General features: G+C 42.2%; 1 protein-coding gene across 1 annotated transcript in view; it reads left to right on the top strand.

Annotated features, from left to right (window-relative positions):
* The first annotated feature begins 1,666 nt into the window (after positions 1–1,666).
* The window catches only part of KL (klotho), a 37,348-nt gene continuing 17,444 nt past the window's right edge, over positions 1,667–21,570 (top strand). The window contains exon 1 of the mRNA XM_022574634.2: positions 1,667–2,489. Within this exon, the coding sequence (XP_022430342.1) occupies positions 1,677–2,489 (813 nt within the window). The 5' untranslated portion in view covers positions 1,667–1,676. The remainder of the gene's footprint in view (positions 2,490–21,570) is intronic.

Below are 21,570 nucleotides of genomic sequence, written 5' to 3'. Positions count from 1 at the left end.
TCTTACTAACCACATAATATATGCTAGCTGGAGTTGGGACTATTTAATAAAACACTGGAATAAATTTGTTGTGCTTACATTTTAAGGAAATTAATAAAAGTAACTTCATCTGCAAAATTAAAAACTTTATTTTAAGTCTGTATGAAACAGCAGTGCAGGGATGATCACTAGATGAGAATGGATGTACCTCTATGAGGATCTTAGTCATTGATCACAGGAGCAGGTGTGCCAGGATTGAGGCACATTGTACTGGAGAGAAAGGCAAAGATATTAGCAGGATCTTACATTTGTCTGGGCTTTCCGTGTGTGAGTCCTCTGTGTGCACATTTTTTCATTTGAGTGTAACAAGCCTCTAAGGCGGCAGGGCGGACACGGCCATCTCCATTTTATACAATAGAATGGATAAGGATCCTAAGACTTGGAGAGACTTTCCCGCCCAAGATCACAAAGGTGGAGCCCAGACCATCCACTCCCCAGTTAGTCACAGATCAGATATACACACACTTAAACGGACACAGTGTCTCCACAATTTCTATCAAAAGGGCTCTTTGGTAACCGGAAAGACGTCATGACTATTTTGTCGTAGAGGGTGCTTGGGCCAAACCCCTCCTTCCTTTTCCGTTCACTGATCAGGGACCCAGAGTCCTCCCACTCCAGCCCAGCTGCGTGCAAGGTTTTCACAGATAAATTACTTGCTAAGCCAGAGCTGAAAGCTAAAACATGTGATTATTCAAAAAACAGATGCAAAGGATAATAGAGGTTAATGACAGCTAGTCAAAGTACAAACCTTGGTGTTTCTCTGTCTCTTTTGGAAGAACAGTCACAACTGTCATTTGACATTCATCAAGTAATTCTGCACTATTGAATTAAAGAACAAGTACTGGTTTTGAAATGGTTAAAAGATAACAGTAAGAGGGAGAGGAAAGCAAAGTTCCAACTCATCCCATACATCTCCTTTGGCTTCCTCGAAGGCGTCCTGGACTGGGGCCTGCGGGACCTGCCATTCAGGTTGCGCGTGTCCGGGGGCTCTTCACGGGAGCATCTTCCTTAAACACTTCAAGGGGAAGTCCGCCACAAGTCCCTCTCTCCCAACATTCCAAGTTCCGACCTAGCTCTCCCCACCCTGCCCCCCAGTACAATTTCAGCCAATGCCTAATCGCCTCTAGTAATGTCAGTCACTCTTCTCGGCCTCAGAGTGGGAGAGAAGAGAAAGCAGGTGCTTCCCGGCGGGCGGACCCCGCGAGGGCATGCCAAGTTCCCGCGCCGAACTCAGGAAAGTTGGGTGGCCGCCTTCCTTCCTCCACGCCCCCCGGCTCTGCGGCTTCTTCCAGGGGCGCGCGTGGATGCCGAATAAAAGGCGGCGCGCAGGGCACTCATGTCGCAGAAACATACCCAGCTGCCTCTGGGAGCAGAGAACAGGTGCATTTTCTCCGACGTCCGGGAGCGGCGCCCGTTGCACCTTGCCCGCGGTCGCGCCCCTCGCGCCGACTCCCGCTCGCCCTTTGCGCCCCCGCCCCCCCCCAATTCGGGGCGGGGAGAGGCGCGGGGCCACGTGTAATTATTGCCGGCGGGGCCCGCCGGGGAAGCGGGGGTGGGCGCGCTGGCGGGGGCCGGGCGGCGCGGCGCTGGCATAAAGGGGCGCTGCGCGGCGCCCCGGCGTCCGGCTCCCGCGCAGCATGCCCGGCCACGTCCCACCGCGCCGCCCGCGTCTGCGGACGCCACCGCTGCTGCTGCTGCTGCTGGCCCTGGGCGGCCGCCGCCTGCGCGCCGAGCCCGGCGACGGCGCGCAGACCTGGGCCCGTTTCGCGCGTCCTCCGGCCCCGGGTGCCGCGGGGCTCTTCCACGACACCTTCCCCGACGGCTTCCACTGGGCCGTGGGCAGCGCCGCCTACCAGACGGAGGGCGGCTGGCGGCAGCACGGCAAGGGTGCGTCCATCTGGGACACGTTCACCCACCGCCCTCCGGCGCCTCCAGGCGACGCCCCGGTAGCCGGCCTGCCGTCGGGCGCCCCGTCGCTGTCCCCGCCCGTCACCGGGGACGTGGCCAGCGACGGCTACAACAATGTCTTCCGCGACACGGAGGGGCTGCGCGAGCTCGGGGTCACCCACTACCGATTCTCCATCTCGTGGGCGCGGGTGTTTCCCAATGGTAGCGCCGGCGCCCCCAACCGGGAGGGGCTGCGCTACTACCGGCGTCTGCTGGAGCGGCTGCGGGAGCTGGGCGTGCAGCCCGTGGTCACCCTGTACCACTGGGACCTGCCCCAGCGCCTGCAGGACGCCTATGGCGGCTGGGCCAACCGCGCCCTAGCGGACCACTTCAGGGATTACGCCGAGCTCTGCTTCCGCCACTTCGGCGGCCAGGTCAAGTACTGGATCACCATCGACAACCCCTACGTTGTGGCCTGGCACGGCTACGCCACCGGGCGCCTGGCCCCCGGCGTCCAGGGCAGCCCGCGGCTCGGGTACCTGGTAGCGCACAATCTTCTTCTGGTGAGTTCGAGGGGCCAGGCGGAGGGCCATGCCGGGGAGAGGGCCACTGGAGACGTGAACCTCCGGTTAGATGAGGCTCCATTTGAGCACATCTGTGAGGTTACCTAGAATTCACACCCGGGGAGGAGGCGGGGCGCGGGGGGCGCTGAGCATCTTGGACTTCCCTGGAAAGCGTGGAGTTGGGAATGGGAGGGAAGCCCCCGCCGTGGGAGTGCCTGTGATTGCCCTTTTGGGCCCATCGTCAAAAAGAAATTGGAATCAGTTTCTCCTGTGAGAAAAGGGAGCTCCTTTCTCTGAGGGTAGAGGAATTCCTAGAGGTAAGATAGGGAGGAGTACGAGCAGCCACGGGGAGCATGAGAAAAGAAACAAGTTTGTTCGGAAGCCACGCAGATAGCGTTACTCTCTACTAGAATTTGTGGAGATGTCATGAGTTCAGTGTTAATCCAATAAGATCTGTCTTGCTTGTAGCACAAGTTCACACTGCAGCAAATTTGAAGGTATTAAAATCGCATCTACTGCAGAGCAGAGTTCAAACTGTCTTTGGATGTTCTTTCTGTGGCAGGATTGAACACTACATCCACCAGCCTTACTTAATCAGCAGGGGTATAATGACCCCTCATAAAATCTTAAAGCTAGCCGTAAAAGACAGAAACCACTACAGGGTGATACACATTGGGTCCTACAACAACTGTATTCGCACGATGCTCTCTCCAATAGGAAGGATTCCTCAGGGATGAGATTATTAGCCTGACATAATTGATTTTAACACCCTTGTGCAAAAGGCTTAATAAATTTTGACAGCAGGAAGAATGAATGTGCCATGATAAAGTTGTCCCCCAAATAATTCTTTCTCCTTTTGCTCCTTTACTTAGTATTGAAGGTTAGGTCTCATCGATTTGAGGGTTCATTTATAATCTCAGTTATTGGTACACTTTGTACAGAATTTTGTATCATGAGAGAATATTTTATGGATATGTGCAAACATTTTAATAAAACTGTTTAAATGTATAACTTTTGGCACCACATTTTGGTGACTTGTGGGCCTACTGGAAGACCGATTTTTCTTTAAACATCTTTATTGGAGTAGAATTGCTTTACAGTGGTGTGTTAGTTGCTACTGTATAACAAAGTGAATCAGCTCTATGTATACATATATCCCCATACCCCCTCCCTCTTGTGTCTCCCTCCCACCCTCCCTATCCCACCCCTCTAGGTGGTCGCAAAGCACCGAGCTGATCTCCCTGTGCTATGCGGCTGCTTCCCACTAGCTAGCTATTATACACTTGGTAGTGTGTATGTGTCCATGCCACTCTCTCACTTCGTCCCAGCTTACCCTTCCCCCTCCCCATGTCCTCAAGTCCATTTCTACGTCTGTGTCTTTATTCCTGTCCTGCCCCTAGGTTCTTCAGAACTTTTTTTTTTTAAGATGGAAGACCTATTTTTAAATTTAGAATTCAACCACATATTTTGAACAAAGTCAAGATGAAGACCACTTCTACACACTTTAATTGAAGCCATAGATAATTGAGGCAGAACAGTATTGGGTTATTGAGTTGTCTTACTGCTGGAGCTGCTGGTAATGTTGTAATAATGGCTAATTAGATTGTATGTCAGCTCCACAAAACCTGTTTGGTACCACAGGTCATAAAAGAATGTTGGCTTTGTTTGACAAAAAATTTGTGATTTTAGTGATTCCATATTGATACATATTTTTCATTAAGGTACTTTAGAGCAGTGGTAATAAACTTTTTCAGTCTGTCAATCCTTGTAAGGAATCAGAAGACCCTAAATAGCACCTGTTCATGGTTGGTGATAGAAAAACTGGCCCTCTTTTAAAGAAAACATAAGCAAATTTCAGTTCGTACCAGAAACAAGAGATATGTGGACCAACTGAAGGACCTAATAGACCATTCCTGCAAAATTACTACTTTAGATTTAAATAACATGAGTTCTGTTTTCAGAATGCATGTAATAAACTCTGTGTAAATACAAAAGTTATCAATTGTTACAGCCACTTACATGATCATTTCATACATAAGATAAGGAACTGGGGCTGTAGGAGCTTTCTGGTACTCTGGTATTTTATTTTATTTTGATTCTAAGCTACTGATTTTTTTTTTTTTTGGAGTACAGTTGCTTTACAATATTGTGTTAGTTTCTACTATACAGCAAAGTGAATCAGCTATACATCTACATATATCCCCTCTTTTTTGGATTTCCTTCTCATTTAGGTCATTGCAGAGCACTGAGTAGAGTTCCCTGTGTTATACTGTAGGTTCTCTTTAGTTATCTATTTTATACATAGTATCAATAGTGTATATATGTCAATCCCGATCTCCCAACTCATCCTACCACCACCCCCTCCCCCTTGGTATCCATATGTTTGTTCTCTATGTCTGTGTCTCTATTTCTGCTTTGTAAATAAGATCTATACCATTTTTTTCAAATTCCACATATATTACTCTGGTATTCTAAATAGTCAACATGCTTTTGGTTCTTGTGCCCACTCTTGGCCTTTTGATTAACTTCCCAGTTATATTTTTGTATCCTTACACAAAAACTTGCCAAACACTAACCATCTTTCCCAGAAATGCAGTGGACTTTGTGTTCATAAGAAATTAGTAACAGGGGGACACTTGGTTTTGCTGATGCTACAAACATAATTACAGTTGCTGTAAAATATTAATTTTGCTTTCGAATTTCTTTGGTTTGGAATTTAGTCATTCTTGTATCTTATGAAGAAATAAGTTGTCATGATCAAAAATGGTATCTTTCATTATTTCATATGAGATGTTTTCATTCTGATTTCAATACTCTTTCTTGGCATGTGTGTTAGGGGGAGGGGGGAGGGAAGTTTTGATCTTAGTTGAAAAGATAAATTATATTCCCCAGATTTTGGTAATGGAACATTTTGGTGATAGAACATTTCAGCTAGGGCTTAGATATTACTGGCAGGGGTCACTGGGCCCCTAGCTTATTCATTTGCGTTTGGGGATATGATGCTTGTGAAGGATAAATCTGGCCAACACCCCTCCCCTGCCCCATTCTCTGCTTCCACTAATTTACAGGTGGACTAAGGAGACCCCTTGGGGAGACTGGAAATTTGAACACTGCCCCCCCCCGCACCCCGGAGGACAGGAGGCAGGCCAGACAAACTGCAGGATGAATAATGAGGTGGGGAGGCTTTGCTCAGAATGGAGTCTTCGTGGTTTTTTGCGGGTTTCTGGTGCTGAGGTAAACCTTAATAAAAATAGCCTCTGTGTGTGTGTATGTGTGAGAGAGAGACAGAGACAGACTGACAGCCAGAACTGAAAGGAGGATTTCCCTGCAGAGCCCTAGGAATCCAGACTGCTTTGCTCAGAGTATAACCCAGGAAGAAGACACACCTCCTCTCTGACTTGAAGAGGGACTGCTCTGCCTTAATGGCTCTTGAAAGATGGTTCTTGATGGCCCCTGAAAAACTAGTGTTAAGGCCTGTGGTTGGGAGTCCAGCTCCAGCGGTGCCTCTGAGTCTTTGTTCTGCCTCTGGGTTTCTGACCGAGTTGAAGATAAACATGGGCCTCCCAGGGAGTCTTGCAAATGTCTGTAAAGGGAACCTGTGGGAAAAGACAACTTTTTTCACTTAAGGAGGTGGGGCTGGGAGATGTTACTTTGGGCATTTCGTATAGTGCAGACCTGACTGGTATTGAACATCAGTGCTCCTGTCTCAGCTGATCTGTCCACAGCATCTATCCAGCCACTATTCTCTTTCTTGCTACACTTCCTCAGCTTGGCTTCCAGAACCCAACTGTCTCTCCCTTCTCCTCTCAGCTCACTGGCGATTCATTCCCAGTTCCCTTTGATTATTCCTCTTCATCCTGCCTCTAAATACTGGAGTGCCTTGTGCTCCCTCCTGGGACCTCTTCTTAGATTCGCTCCAAGTGAACTCTTTGAATACTCTATGTCCTGATGACTCCAAATTTTGAGTCTCCAGCCAGAACTTCTGATCTGAGCTCCAGACTTGGAGCACTTGGAGTGCCTTCTCCACTTTGATGTCAAATAGGCATGTCACATTTAACATCCAAAAACAAATTCCTGTTTTCCCCATCTCCATTATGGCAGCTTTGCTCTTTCAGTTGGTTGGGCCCCAAACCTTAACTTCTTCCTTTCTCTTACATCTTATATTCAATCCATCAACCAATCCTATAGCTCTACCTACCTTCAAAATGTATACAGAATCAAAGCACTTCTCCTTTTATCTATAGCTACAGGTCCAAGCCCCTATCAGATTCTGCCTGTGTCACTGGAATAGCCTCCTAGCTGATGTCCTTGCTTCTGCACTTGCCCCTTGCAGTTTGCCATGATGGATATTCTCAAGGATATCATTATGTATGAACAAGACAAAGTCCCTCATTTATTAAAATCCCACTTCTTCTTCGAGAACCAGCTCACATGCTCCCTTTGGCTCCACACTCGAATGCCATCTCTTTCTCCTATGGAATCCCACAATGCTTCACTCTGATGCCTCCTACCATACCTCTCCTTTTATTTAATCATTTGCTTCCTTTCACTAGCCAGGTAATTCCTTAAGTGAGGAAACCAGGTTCACTTCATCTATCCTAAAATGCCATCTTGCCCTTGGTAGGTGCTCAGTAAGTGGCTTCTGGCTGTTTAACAGCCTGACTCTGCCTTCATAAACTGATGCTCCTAGGATCTGCTCTCTTTGTCAGTCTTTCTAGCCATGTTCTTATGGGACAGGGGGTACTAAATTCTAATCAGATAGTAAGATCAGTAAATATAATGGGGCAGAATCTGACATTTTTCAGTAAAAATACAAGGTTCATCATTAAATGTATGACTCCATTGTAAAAATTTCCAAACAACTGAAAACTATCTACAGTCACTATGCAACATTATAAAAAAGTTTTCAGAATGGGAGGTGGGAAAATTCTCCTGGCTGGCTTCAGGAGCATTTATTGGAAGTGGCTTGAGTTTTCATTCCCCAAGTAATAGTGGAGGCAATTTATCTACTAGATACATGTTTAAATTATACACGCTATGTACTTTTGTGAAGCACTTTACCAATTTTCCTCTCATTAAAATGTTTTTGGTACATTGCTGGAATAATCAACTGGGTTGAACGTTAATGTATTTTATAGACTACTGAATTCAATGGTGTGTTTAATCAGAAATGGTTAAAATATCTCCTGAAGAGCTTGACTCACTCTTCTTTGAATATCTGATTGAACACAGTGTTTTTTGAAGGTCACAGTCAAGTCCAAGAAAAAAATTTACAAATAGGAAAAGAACTAATAAAATAATTTCAAAATCATAACAATGTTTTACAATGTCAGTTATTTCAAGTTGAAGAGGGAAAATACAGACTACTAAGCATTCAAATAATGCCAATATATATTTCTTAAGTGAAAAATGAATGGATGCACAACTGTAGTACCTGAATGTGTAGTTAGTCATGAATTTGGCACACAGAAGTCCTCTGAGTTATCTTAATTTTTCAAACAATATGGTTGCTCCAAGCCAGAATTTTAAAATTAATTTGTACAAAAAGTGCTTTTCTTTCAACGAATGTTATCTTTTTAAGGCATAAAGGAAATTTTAGGTGTAGGAAGAGAATAAAGTACAAAATAAAATTGGGAGGACAAGAAATAAAGAGTGGGTAAGTAAGAATACATACTGTTACTGAATCCTTCAAGATCCACATCTTCTCAGGAAACTGCAAAGTGATACTTGTAATCTATACTTAAACAGATAGAGCATATAAAAGGTAGATTATGCTTATCTTGATACATTCTGGGTACAAAGATAATCTAAAGGATCAGTATAGCTCTTCTCCCTTCCACCTTGGGATAAACTCTTATTTATCCTTCAAAGACTTGACTCAAACACTCGTATTTTGCGATAACAGGCAGAGAGGATCATTTACTCATTTGCGACTCCTTGAGGTCAGAGACTGCATATCATATTCCTTTTTAAATTTTTAGTGCTTATCTCAGTCCTTGGAGCAGAGGAAATATTCAATACAATTTTTAATGAATGAATAAATATAGATGTAAAATAATTTTACTTCAATATGTCCTTTTTTCTTTCTTCTGAATTGAACACCTACAGTCTGTTTTCTCACCCAGTATCTGGGAAGGAGTTTTAAAAAGTGAGGAAGAACAGGGGAAAAAATTTCTGCCCAGATAGGTATGTAACCTTTGCACATTTACAAGGCAAAAAATATCCCCATTTTCATCCCGTGGACAGGGGAGGAGGGGAACAGGGGAAGGGGGAGAACGTGACCTTGTGAGTGCCTGACTTGGAAGCTGCATCATCTCTTCCACTCACCTCCCATTGGCAGGAGTCAGTCACGTGGTGTAAGGAGCGTGGGAATTACTGCAGCTGCGTAGCCATGTGCTTAGCGAATCAGGTGGGAACACGTCATTAAGGACAAGCATTCATCTCTCCGACACCGTCCACCTCTCAAATATATTGTGAAAATTAAAACAAAATCATGTATGTCGACATGTTCTGAAAAACGTAAAGCGCTCTACAAAGGTGAGGTATGAATTTTTATTGTCAATAATAATAAAAGCAAGAGTGCTTGAGAAGTGATTCTCTTGAGCTGTTTAGGTGAAAGGAATTAGACAAACGCTTTAGAAATTGTTGCCTCACTTAACTTCTTCATTCAGTGGGACAGAGTCTTAGCAATTATTTCAACAGCATTTGACTAAAGATTTTCAAATGAGTTTTGAGATAATTTATTTTACATAAAACATATTACCAAGTACCTTTTCTTGATGTTTAAAGGAAATATACTAAAATTTATGACTGATATAATTTGATATATTGACTTAAAGATAAATATTTAGTGAACTTGCATGGCCCCAGTCCGAATAGATTTTTTTATTAATAACATTATTGTTTGAAGTATGGATGTCAGAACATCATCCATGAACCAGTATCATTTATAGTTTGATAAAATACTCAAAATAAACTGAAACCAGTACTATACATTAAGTTTAAATATAATGGTGAGAAGATATTATTTGCATGTCTATAAGTGCACTACTATTTGATAATTAGAATGTTAGAATTAGAAGGCACCAGGGAAATCCCAGGTCAGATTTCTTCTCAGGACCAACTCCTTGCAGTGGCCCTGGGGTCCTCTAGCTTCTGCTCGACTATTTGCGGCAAGAGGAACCCAGCTCCTCTCAAGTTGCCCACTCGATTTTATCTTTTATATTGATTGAAAACCTGCCTCTGTATGGGACTCACCCGCGGTTGTCTCTGCCTCCCTAAATCTCAAAGAATAAATTGCTTTTTGACGAGACAGCTTTTCAAATATCTGAAAAGGCCACTATGTTCTTCCTAAGTATTTTCTACTTTATTCACACTCATGGCTGCTCCTCCGAGAAGAATTAGAGGGAGCTGGCATTTAGTCAGGGCTCCTTCTTGGGAGACCGCGATGGGGCCGACAGGAATGTGGTTGAATTCTGAGAAAGCAAATGTGACTGTTGAGAGGGCTCTTTATCTTCTGACACTTGAGGAAAAGGTGGGGAGGGAGAGGGAAGAGTTGACCTTTCTATCTCCCCAGAGGGTGGGTCTTTGAGGAACAGAGAAGAACAGGGATGTCTGTGGGAGCTGCCTGTGTCCATCGCCCTTACCAAGGGGCTGCAGACGGCGGGGATGACTGAGGACACCCAAAGTAGGAAGGGCGTTCTGGGCTCCGCGTTCTGGGAACCAGCTGTGCAGCCGGGCCCAGGTGCAGCAATGCGCAGTTCACGTCATAGGATCAGTGCGTGGAGGGGCCGAAGCTCAGGTGGGAGAGGAGGGGAAGGACACGAAGCAGGAGAAGTGAGCCCAGACTCTCTGAAGGCTTCTTTTAAGATTTGATGTGCAGACCAAATTTCAGCTGCCCCAGATGTTCAGGGCACATTTCTTATTCTGGACACCGAATCCTGTCCCTGCCGTCCAAGACTGCATTCGCGGTTTTGGCTGTTACCTCCCTGCGGACTCGGATTAGTTTGTGGTCAGCGAAAACCTCTCAGGCTTTTAAATTTTTCCCCATGTGAATTGCTGTTAAGCCAGACTTCCCCTGTCATCTCCTTTTGTCACTTACTTTTGAACTTTTAATCGTATTAAATTTCATTCTCAATGTGTAAAGGTGAGAGGAGGATTACCACAGATGGTGGATGCTTCTTAAAAATTGGAAATAACCTAAATATACTAGGGTGATCTGTTAAAGGAATAGCAGTGCACAGGTATAGTGGAATAAATAGTATTCGGCCGTTATAAAGTTAATGTACGGTGATTAAAAAGTTGCACATGGTATGTTATTAAGAGAAAAATGCCATATGATATATTATGCTTCTTATATATCTCTGTTGTGTGAATAAGTGTGAATAAGTAGAGAGCACTCTATAGCTCTTTAGCTGTGCTGAGCTCTCTTCAGCCACTGTCCTTTCCCCCAGCTTCTTTCCTGACATGCCCAAGCCTAGATTTGATATCCCTGCTTTCTGCTCCCATAAAATCCTGTACTGCCCTTCTAATAATACTTCACACATTTTATTGAAATTATTTGTCTTTCCCCAAAGACCTCAGCTTTGAGATGCTAGGAGTCATGTTTATCTTGCTTTCCATTTATATTCAGAGCATGAATGAAAGAGTGCACTGGCTCCCCCCGCCCCCTCCCCCCCAAATGTGAAAGGGAAAAAGAAAAATGTTAACAGTGGGTTATTTCTGGATAGTGCGATTATGGGTAATTTTTTCTTTCTGATTATCTGGATTTTCTAATTGTTCTATAAGCAAAATGTAATACTTTTGTGATGGAGAAATTGTAAGTGGTGTTTCTGGGAAAAGATGGCTGAGTGAATTTACCCATCTAATTTATTTTCCCTCTTGAAACCCCATTAAACTTTAGTAAAGAAACAGTTAAAGCAAAGAAGGGGGGGCGGCAAGGGGAGGGAAGGAGCAAAGGAGGGAAGGGTGAGGGAGAAAGACCCACAGTGATGGAGAGAGCAGAATAGTAACAGAAATTTGGAAGCTGAGAAGCAGGTGGGAGAGTATTCCTGACTCAGCGGATCTGAGCAAGCTGACTGCTGAATTGGCTGTGGGAGAAGCCAAGAACCAATCCTACGATTGCAGAATCTTCCAGAGGCTCAGAGAATAGCAAGAGCAGGTACTATGGAACTGGAGGTGAAGGGAGTGGGTGCTTAAAATGAGAAGAATTGGTTGAAAGCTGTGTAAGAAACAACTAGATTTCTGGGTCTCTTCCCCCAATCCCGCCTGTTGGGCATATGCTGCTTCTCCACTCAAGGAGAAAACTCGAAGTGAACTTTCTGGAGAGTATAAAATGGAAAGTGTCTGGACTGAGGGACATCAGGCACAGCTGAGGGCATGAGCACCACACTGAAAATAAGGACTAAGTGAACATATGCGACAAGTTTGAGACACCCACCCCTTCCCCAGACCCCTCCTCCACCCCGCTACCAGCTCTCCTCGCCCACCAGGCTCTCGGAATGGTGGCTGTGTGACTTCTACTCCCCAGGGAGGGACCGGAAGTGTCTTCTCCAGGGAGTCTGATGAGCTCATGCGGAAAGACCTAAGATGCTGATCCTAAAGGTTCCACAACAAATGGTAGAGACAGATCACTCCACAGTGAAGCTCAAAATCAACATGCCACACCCACATGCTCAGACCTTCCAGTCAGGGTTTTTGTTTCTCGTTCTTAAACATGAGTAGACAATCAAGAATCAACAGGATCCAAGGAAAGCCTCTAGCTTGAAAGATTGAGACCCACCTAAATAAAGAGGGGAAACAACTCAACTTTCTGGGGCAAAAACTTGGAGGAAAGTGAGAATATATAAGGAGGAAAAAAAGCTAAAAAGAAAAAAAGAAGACTCAGTCAAAAGATATTACAAACTTCTAGTTATAAAATAAGTCATGGGATGTAATGTACAGCATGGTGATTATAGTTAATACTGTATTTTGTGTTTGAAATTTGCTAAGGGAGTAGATCTTAAAAGTTCTCACAAGAAAAAAAAAATTGTAACTATGTGTGGTGATGAATGTTAACTAGACAGGTTGTTTCACCCGAGTGAAGTGGGCGAGTAGGAGAAGTTGTGGCCCTGGGTGAGCATGTGCCCCAAGTAACTCTCTGTCAGGAGGGATGAGGTATGGTCCTGCCAGATTCTCTGATGTTAAAAGAAGCTAGAAACTCAGAATTTTGAGTGAAATTTCCTGAATTTTAAAGATTATCTCAAAAAAAAAATTTTAAGCCTGACAAAGGCCAAACAAATCTAAATGGATTTTGAGTTTATAACACTCGACCTATAGCATCTGGCTCATCTGAAGCCCTGACAGGAGCGTGACTCCACACCCTCCAGTGTGCCTTGTCCATCACTATCTCCCTGAGGCTCTAGACGGGGGCTGTGGCCTCCCACTGAAGTGGTGAAATTTCCCCAAATTGAATGGTTGCATATGTTGAAGAATGTGGATTTTTGAGCGTGTTCACATTGGGTAGTGCCAGGGATTAGATCCTGCAATATTAAATAAATAATGGATATTCACTTAAACTTATTTTATTCGATGACTTCAATAGGTCTTTGTCAGATCATTAGACAATCTACTTAATCGCAGAGAATACTCGCACCCTACCATATTCCCAGGCCTGAGACTGGAGGCTTGCTTTCTGGAGTAATTGAAAGACAGGGGAGTGGAACTTTGGGGCTACATAGAGCAAAGACAGGAGTGAGACACAGGGATGAACACAGTGGCTCAACTGGAATTGGACCTACAAACTTTCCATCACCTCCCAGCAGCCTGATCACTAAGCAGATAGCATCTGTCTCTCCTGGTAGGGGAAGGGAGGGTATTCGGTGCCTTTGAAAGGCACCAAAGTAAGGATCTCACCCACTGACATTGGGGGCTGGTCCCCTAATGAAGTGACTGACTTCCTGGCAAATGAGCATAGCTTGCTGCCTATAAAGTGTCCCCATGCCTATAATTTTGACTAGATTTTAAATACTTTTCTCTTAAATATGAATGGACAGCCAAGCATCAAAACGTATTTGAGGAAAGTGTCCACCATGAAACAGGGAGAATAAAATTAATACACAGAAAAGCAAACCATGAAAAACACATTATGCAGGAAATTAAATACACACAAATGGAAAAAGGAACAAATCAGAGAATATTTAAAAATTCTTGAACGTCAACAATGTGACTGTTGAAATAAAATGTTTAGTAAAAAGATTGAAAGATACAGGAAAAGAAGTGCCCCCAAAGTAGTACAAAATGACAAAGAAATGGAAATATTAAAGAAAGGGGAAAAAGATTTAAAAGATGAAACATGAAAGTCCAACATCAAACTAATAAGAATTCAGAAAGACAATAAGGAAATGGAGAGCAGGAAATTATTAAAGAAAGAATATAAGAAAATCCTCCAGAACTGAGGAACACAAGCATTTAGCTTTAAAGATCCTTTGAATTCCTAGCACAATGAATGCACAGTTATGTAGGGATTTAGAAAGCTTACCTTCTGATATGGTACTGGCACAAAAACAGAAATATAGATCAATGGAACAGGACAGAAAGCCCAGAGATAAACCCACACACATACGGTCACCTTATCTTTAGTAAACGAGGAAACAATATACAATGGAGAAAAGGCAGCCTCTTCAATAAGTGGTGCTGGAAAAAATGGACAGCTACATGTAAAAGAATGAAATTGGAACACTCCCTAACACCATACACAAAAATAAACTCAAAATGGATTAAAGACTTAAATGTAAGGCCAGAGACTATAAAACTCTTAGAGGAAAACATAGGCAGAACATTCTGTGACATAAATCACAGCAAGATCCTTTTTGACCCACCTCCTAGAGAAATGGAAATAAAAACAAAAATAAACAAATGGGACCTAATGAAACTGGAAAGCTTCCCTTTGCACAGCAAAGGAAACCATAAAGAAGATGAAAAGACAACCCTGAAAATGGGAGAAAATATTTGCCAACAAAGCAACTGACAAAGGATTAATCTCCAAAATACACAAGCAGCTCATGCAGGTCAATATCAAAAAAACAACCCAATCCAAAAATGGGCAGAAGACCTAAATAGACATTTCTCCAGAGAAGATATACAGATTGCCAACAAACACGTGAAAGGATGCTCAACACCACTAATCATTAGAGAAATGCAAATCAAAGCTACAATGAGGTATCACCTCACACTGGTCAGAATGGACATTATCAGAAAATCTACAAGCAATAAATGCAGGAGAGGGTGTGGAGAAAATGGAACCTTCTTGCACTGTTGGTGGAAATGTAAATTGATGCAGTCACTATGGAGAACAGTATGGAGGTTCCTTAAAAAACTAAAAATAGAACTACCATACAACCCAGCAATCCCACTACTGGGCATATACCCTGAGAAAACCATAATTCAAAAAGAGTCATGTACCAAAATGTTCATTTTAGTTCTATTTACAATATCCAGGCCATGGAAGCAACCTAAGTGTCCATCGACAGATGAATGGATAAAGAAGATGTGGCACATATATACAATGGAATATTACTCAGCCATAAAAAGAAATTGAGTTATTTGTAGTGAGGTGGATGGACCTAGAGACTATCATACAGAGTGAAGTAAGTCAGAAAGAGAAAAACAAATACCGTATACTAACACATATACATGGAATCTGAAAAAAAAAAGCTTCTGATGAACCTAGGGGCAGAAGAGGAATAAAGACACAGACGTAGAGAATGGACTTGAGGACACGGGGAGCAGGAAGGGTAAGCTGGGACAAAGTGAGAGAGTGGCATGGACATATATACACTACCAAATGTAAAATAGCTAGTGGGAAGCAGCCGCATAGCACAGGGAGATCAGCTCGGTGCTTTGTGACCACCTAGAGGGGTGGGGTAGGGAGGGTGGGAGGGAGACGCAAGAGATATGGGTATAGATGTATACATATAGCTGATTCACTTTGTTATACAGCAGAAACTAACACACCATTGTAAAGCAATTATACTCTAATAAAGATGCTAAAAAAATAATAAATCCTACCTTCTGTGTAATCTTTCCTAAGAAGCTAATGGAAGGCATGCACCAATGAAATTACAGAGTAAGTAAACAGGGAGAAAACAGATGTAGAAAAGTATAGCTATAATCCATAAGAAATAAAGAAAAATTCTAGGACGAGAGCAGTTCTAGACAACATCTCGTCTAGATGGAACCAGGAGGATGGAAGAATCTAGCAGAGAAGGGAGAGCTCTAAGTAAAAAAGTAGACTCAATAGAATAGAGGGTAGTGAACATGATGGAGAATCACGAAAACATTAAAACACGTAGGAAGTATTACACAAGTTTAATAGTGAGGTGATGATTTATTCAAAGGAAAATAAAAAGCTGTACAAAAAAGGAAATATTATAGTGTCCTATTTGGCTCTCCAGTGAACAGTATTTATATGAGAACCTTGATGCAACTATTGGTTAATGATTTGAATAAGAACAGACATTTGGGAGAATGAGGCAAGAAAATTGAGGGGTGTGAGAGAGCTAACTCTTCATTATGTTGAATTATTAAATGTTGGAAGAAGCATATTATTTAGAAATATGGTAGTAATTACTGGAAGAAACAGCTGAAAGTTAACTGTAGTTGTCTGCAGGGAGCAGAAGTGGGAGTTTGAGAAGGCCTGGGGAAGATGCTTACTGTTTTTCGTAAGCCTTTGATTTTAAACTACATTAATGAGTTTATTTAATTAAAAATAATTTTGAAAAAGCCTGTACCGCTGAATAATGCTTTAAAGTTTCTGAAATGCTTTTGTGTATTTTGGGGGGCCGGTAAAATAGTTGAGAGGCTCAGATTTTAGGGATCTAAACTGCCAAGGGATCAAACTGGGATCAGAACCCAGGTTTTCCAGCAATCTTACCACTGGGCATATACCCTGAGAAAGCCATAATTCAAAAAGACATATGCACCCCAATGTTCATTGCAGCACTATTTACAATAGCCAGGACATGGAAGCAACCTAAGTGTCCATCGACAGATGAATAGATAAAGAAGATGTGGTACATATATATACAAAGGAATATTACTCAGCCATAAAAAGAAATGAAATTGAGTTATTTGTAGTGAGGTGGATAGACCTAGAGACTGTCATACAGAGTGAAGTAAGTCAGAAAGAGAAAAACCAATATTGTATATTAACACATATATGGGGAATGTAGAAAAATAGTACAGATGAACCTATTTCCAGGGCAGGAATGGACGTAGATGTAGAGAACGGACATGTGGACACAGCGGGGGAAGGGCAGGGTGGGATGAATTGGGAGATCGGGACTGACATATACACACTACTATGTATAAAATAGATAACTAATGAGAACATGCTGTATAGCACAGGGAACTTTACTCAGTGCTCTGTGGTGACCTAAATGGGAAGGAAATCCAAAAAAGGGGATATATATATACGTATAGCTGATTCATTTCGCTGTACAGCAGAAACTAACACAACATTGTAAAGCAACTCTATCCCAATTTAAAAAAAAAAGAGCCCAGCTTTTCTGAACCCCTGGTTGCAGTGCTCACTGCCTTACTGCTTGCTGTCTCCAGCCCACAGTTTTCATTTGTGTGTGTGCTGGTGAATGTCTAGACCAAGGGTAGCTTCCCTCCTTGTCACATCGGTGCTCAGAAATGGAGGTGTCACGAGTGTACCTGGGCTGTGATCTCTGCGTATTCCCTGCATAATAACTTGCCCGTTGTGTAAATATTTGCTTGGTGAAGTAATGATTCCATGATAACTCAAATAATAGTCATGAAAAAGGCGCATTTCAATTCAGAGCTCTCATTTTCTTTCTTCTACACGATTCTCATTCCTGAAAAATTAAAGAAACCAAACAATCTTTCATGAGGAGTTACAGCAGAAACCGTGTGTGGATGTTTCCTGGTGTTTATTGCTACTCTGTGAGAAATAAGATGGGGGAACGAAAACCGCGTCATTCACAATTTGATTAAAAAGCTTTTCTTCTTTTTTTTCTTTTCCTTTCATGTTTAAGCCCTGCAGTTTTGAATTTTCCCTTTCTTCATAGAGGAAGACAGGTCAAGCAGCTATGATTCCAGTTCCCCATTCTGGAAACACCCTCACAGCTGTTTAATACATTTGGCCTCAACTCAACCCCCTGTCCCCTCAGTCACTGCCTTTCAGCCACAGGAAGGGCTTGCTGTTGTGCCTTGGGGCCCTTTTTTCTGGTTCTTCTCTCTGCCTGGAATGTTCTCCCCACCCCACTGTACCCCCAGATCCACAGCTCCCTCACCTCCTTTAAGTCTATGCTCAAAAGCCACGTTCTCAAATGAGGCACATCCTGAACACCCCATTTAAAATGCTTCTCCCAGCACCCCAGACTTAGTGGGAGTAGAGGACCCCTTCCTGGCTCAAGGAGCACTTTCTGGGGGCCTGGAGAAGAGAGGAGTTCACCAAGTTCATAGGTACTGCAGATGAAATGTGTGAACACGAATTTCTTGGGTTTGGTTTTTAGCTTCAGAATAGAAGACCCTAGAAGAGCAATTAAAAAAACAAAACAAAAGCAAACACACAGCCTCTGGCATAATAGTGGCTATTGAAAAGGCAGTCTTCGATTCCTTATGCAACCCCCAGACAGAAGCTCATTCTTTGGATTTAGTAGTTGCTCAACACTGCAGGGCCAAGAGGCTTATGCGTGTTAATTAACACCCTTGATGAACATTTGTAAACGAGTCCCACCAAAGCCCAAGCTGACCAGCTTTCTTTGTGATAAAGAATAATCTTCGGGGATTATTTAAGATCACAAAAGGAGACTAAGGAAAAATGTTCCTAGACTTGGAAATGGGACAGAAGGATTACTGACGTCCTTCTGAGCAGCCTGCCTGGGTTAATCCTATTCTCTGATTCTGACTCTCTGTGGGTGCAGAAGGGAGTGTGTCTTTTTTAGATTTGTTGTTTACTGTGGATCAGGGTATTTTAAGTTCTATAAGGGTAGATGTTAATGGAAATGATTCTTGCCTAATAGGAGCACATACGGATTTTGTCCTATGGAGATGGAAAATGAAAAGGTTAAAACTACGGCATATTCAATGAAAGGAAAATAAAGACTCCTGTGAGTGCTACCAAAAGCAATGGCATCTCCTCTCCTTGGCACCCAGGGCTCCCTTATTTTGTTCCCTTATTTTCACACCACTTACCATCTTTTAACATGCTTTTTAGTTCACGTTTGTTATGTTTGTTGGGTTTTTTTTCTCTCCTCCTGAGATGGAAGTTCCATGAGGGCAGAGGCTTTTGTCTGACTTGTTCACTGTTGGATCCCTAAGTGCCAGAACTGGGCCAAGCCTATAGTAGGTGCTCAATAAATACTTGCAGAATGAAAATAGCCCTTAACATCGATCACTGACTTTCAAACTTTTCTGACCTTGACCCTGACAGTAAGAAAGGCATCTTATGTGTTGACACATACACAACAGAAGTCTCACAAAACAATACTTACCCTTATGACATGTGGTGCACTCTGAATAGAATTAGTTCTATTTTATTTCCATTTTCAAGATTTCTGTGGCTATACATAACTCGATTTCACAGCTAGAATCTGTGGTGTGAAAAACTTTGACTTAAGACCATGTAGAAACTGCTACCACATAAGGCAAATGGGAAAAGGGGGGGAAAGAGGGGCAAGCAGATTACTTTCTATTATAGGCTATTCCATAAAACATATTTCCTGTTCCTGTACTCTTATCCTGTCTGACAACGTAGAAGACCTCACACATCCACATGTCACTTTTTCTTTACGCGAAAAGTGTTCTCTTTTGCAAGGGAAATTGAGTTATTTCCAAAGCAAAGAGCTATGAATGAGCCTGGGAACTGAGAAATGATCTTAAAGTCTCAGAGAGAGTCAGTTGGTTGGCATCTGCTGTTGATAAGTCAAAGCAGGAGAATTAGGTGAGGAGGCAGAAGTAAGCGTTTAGAAAGTAAAGGTGACTGTTGTGGAAGAAAAACACTTTTCTCAATTTTGTAGAAATCAGAGAGTAGCCGTTTCATGAGGGTATTACAGAATTACTTCGGCAATTATAGTGATAGATGTTTACTGAAAAGAGCCTGGTTGACTGATGAAACTTAGGATGCTTTGGCTGATCTTGGGAATACATCCTTTATCTGAGTCCTTTATCTTCGTGTCGCTTTTTCTCATCTAGCCTGATGTCTCCCTCCCTGTTCCTTTCTCAGCTCTCATTTTGTTGCTATTAGAAAAACAGGTGCAAAAACCAGGAATTGGAACCCCTCTGTGTCTCCGATAACGTTGTGATTAATGGACCAGACGGATTCTGGTCACAGGCCAGATATTTTATTAACAGCCTAGCATCAATGAATTGGAAGGATTTTCATAGCAGCATGATTTAGTATTAAATAGAATGATTTAACTGATGTTGATTAGTCCTGTACAGATAAATTAATGAGGCAAGAAACCTAATCTCTGATTTATTGATGTATTTACCAAGAGTGAGTTATGAAATAATTTTTACTTCATTTGAAGGAACTTTTTATTCAAAAATGAATGAGTAAGGCCTTTTATGTAACCTTCTTCGGAAAAATCCAGACAAAATGATCATAAGTAACAAAACTCCAAAACTACACCATGATTTAAAAAAAATCTACCTTGATCTGTATCTTGCCTAGTTGTAAAAGCATTCCTTTGAGTGAGTTCTTATAGAATCTCAAACTTGGTTATATGTGTATTAGGAATTCTATATTTGCAAATGACCAACCCCAACTAAAACTAGGTTAAAGAGGAAAAGGGACTTTATTAGAAGGACACTGGGGTGGGTCACAGAATTGGCGAAGAGCTCCAATGACTTTGGGAATAGGACTTGCAAATCACCATTCCCTTTGAGGAGGGCAATCTTTCTCTCTCACTACACACATGCGCATGTGAGAGCACTTTCCAGTAATCATCACCTTTGTCCAGGACCTTAATCATACCTACATTTTGGCAGTAGCGTTCCAACTTGCAGCATCCAGTTGTTCACATTTTAATCCATTCTGCAAGAGATGATTTTGATTGTATGATTTTGATCCTCATTGTCTCAGAAGTTTATGCTCACCTTTTAAGATCTGTTCTATCAAATCCAAATAATTTTGCATTCAAAAGTTTTCATATTCTGGTCCCACACTTCCTATTGTAAACTTATATGCCAAAAGCCACAAAGTTTTAAACGCTTTCTCTAGTTAGGCTAGTATCATTATTTTCACAACACTGAATACATTCTTATGTCTGTGCCTTTAATCATAATTTCCATGCTTAGATACCCCACTGCCCTCCCCAAGCACCAGCCACATTCCACTATGAGGATATTTTAAATGCTTCTTGCCCCTATACCACTTACCCCAAATGTGGCCCAGGCTAGAAAAGAGATCCTAATTGTTTGGCTTAATACATGGATCTTAGAGTTTTGGGGTGAATTCCAGATGATCTGATGAACTACAACTTGGTCAAAAACATTTTGATGGAGAATAATGTAATGAACTGGATCATTTGGTCAAAAATAAATCTCAGTTACTAGACTTTCTGTATTAATAATTTTGTTTTCCTGTGAATCTTTTAAGCATTCCTAACTTTTTTTTTCCCCAGAAATTATGAGGCTAAAATGTAAGAAACTGTTCTTCCATGTTTGTGAAATTTTGGAGCAACTGAAATGTGTGACAATAGGAGATTAGTAAATCAATAAGTAATTGTTGGATGGTGTGAGATAGAATTAGTTGGAACAATCCAAGTCATCCATCTTTGTGCAAAACATAGCTAAACAAGCGGGACAGACATCATCAGTTTAGAAAATAATCTAGTAAATAATTTGAAGCAGAAAATTCCCCAAACTTGAAAATTTCAGTTACTTTTATTATTTATTTTATTTTTCTTATTAGAAAAGCAATGCATGCATGCTTATTACATAAAAGTTAGAAAATCAGAAAAGCAGAACAGCATTAAAAAATGGCCATAGTCCCACTCAATAGAGATGACAACAATTATCCTCTTGGTACAAATTCTTCAAAATCCTGTCCTATGTATATTTATTTTATAGA

Source organism: Delphinapterus leucas, chromosome 18, assembly GCF_059928025.1.
Source record: "Delphinapterus leucas isolate spDelLeu-1000000601 "Yukka" chromosome 18, BTC_Dleu_Yukka2, whole genome shotgun sequence".
Lineage (NCBI taxonomy): Eukaryota > Metazoa > Chordata > Mammalia > Artiodactyla > Monodontidae > Delphinapterus > Delphinapterus leucas.
Note: the sequence above shows the minus strand (reverse complement) of the source record. Positions and strands in the feature narration are given on the sequence as shown.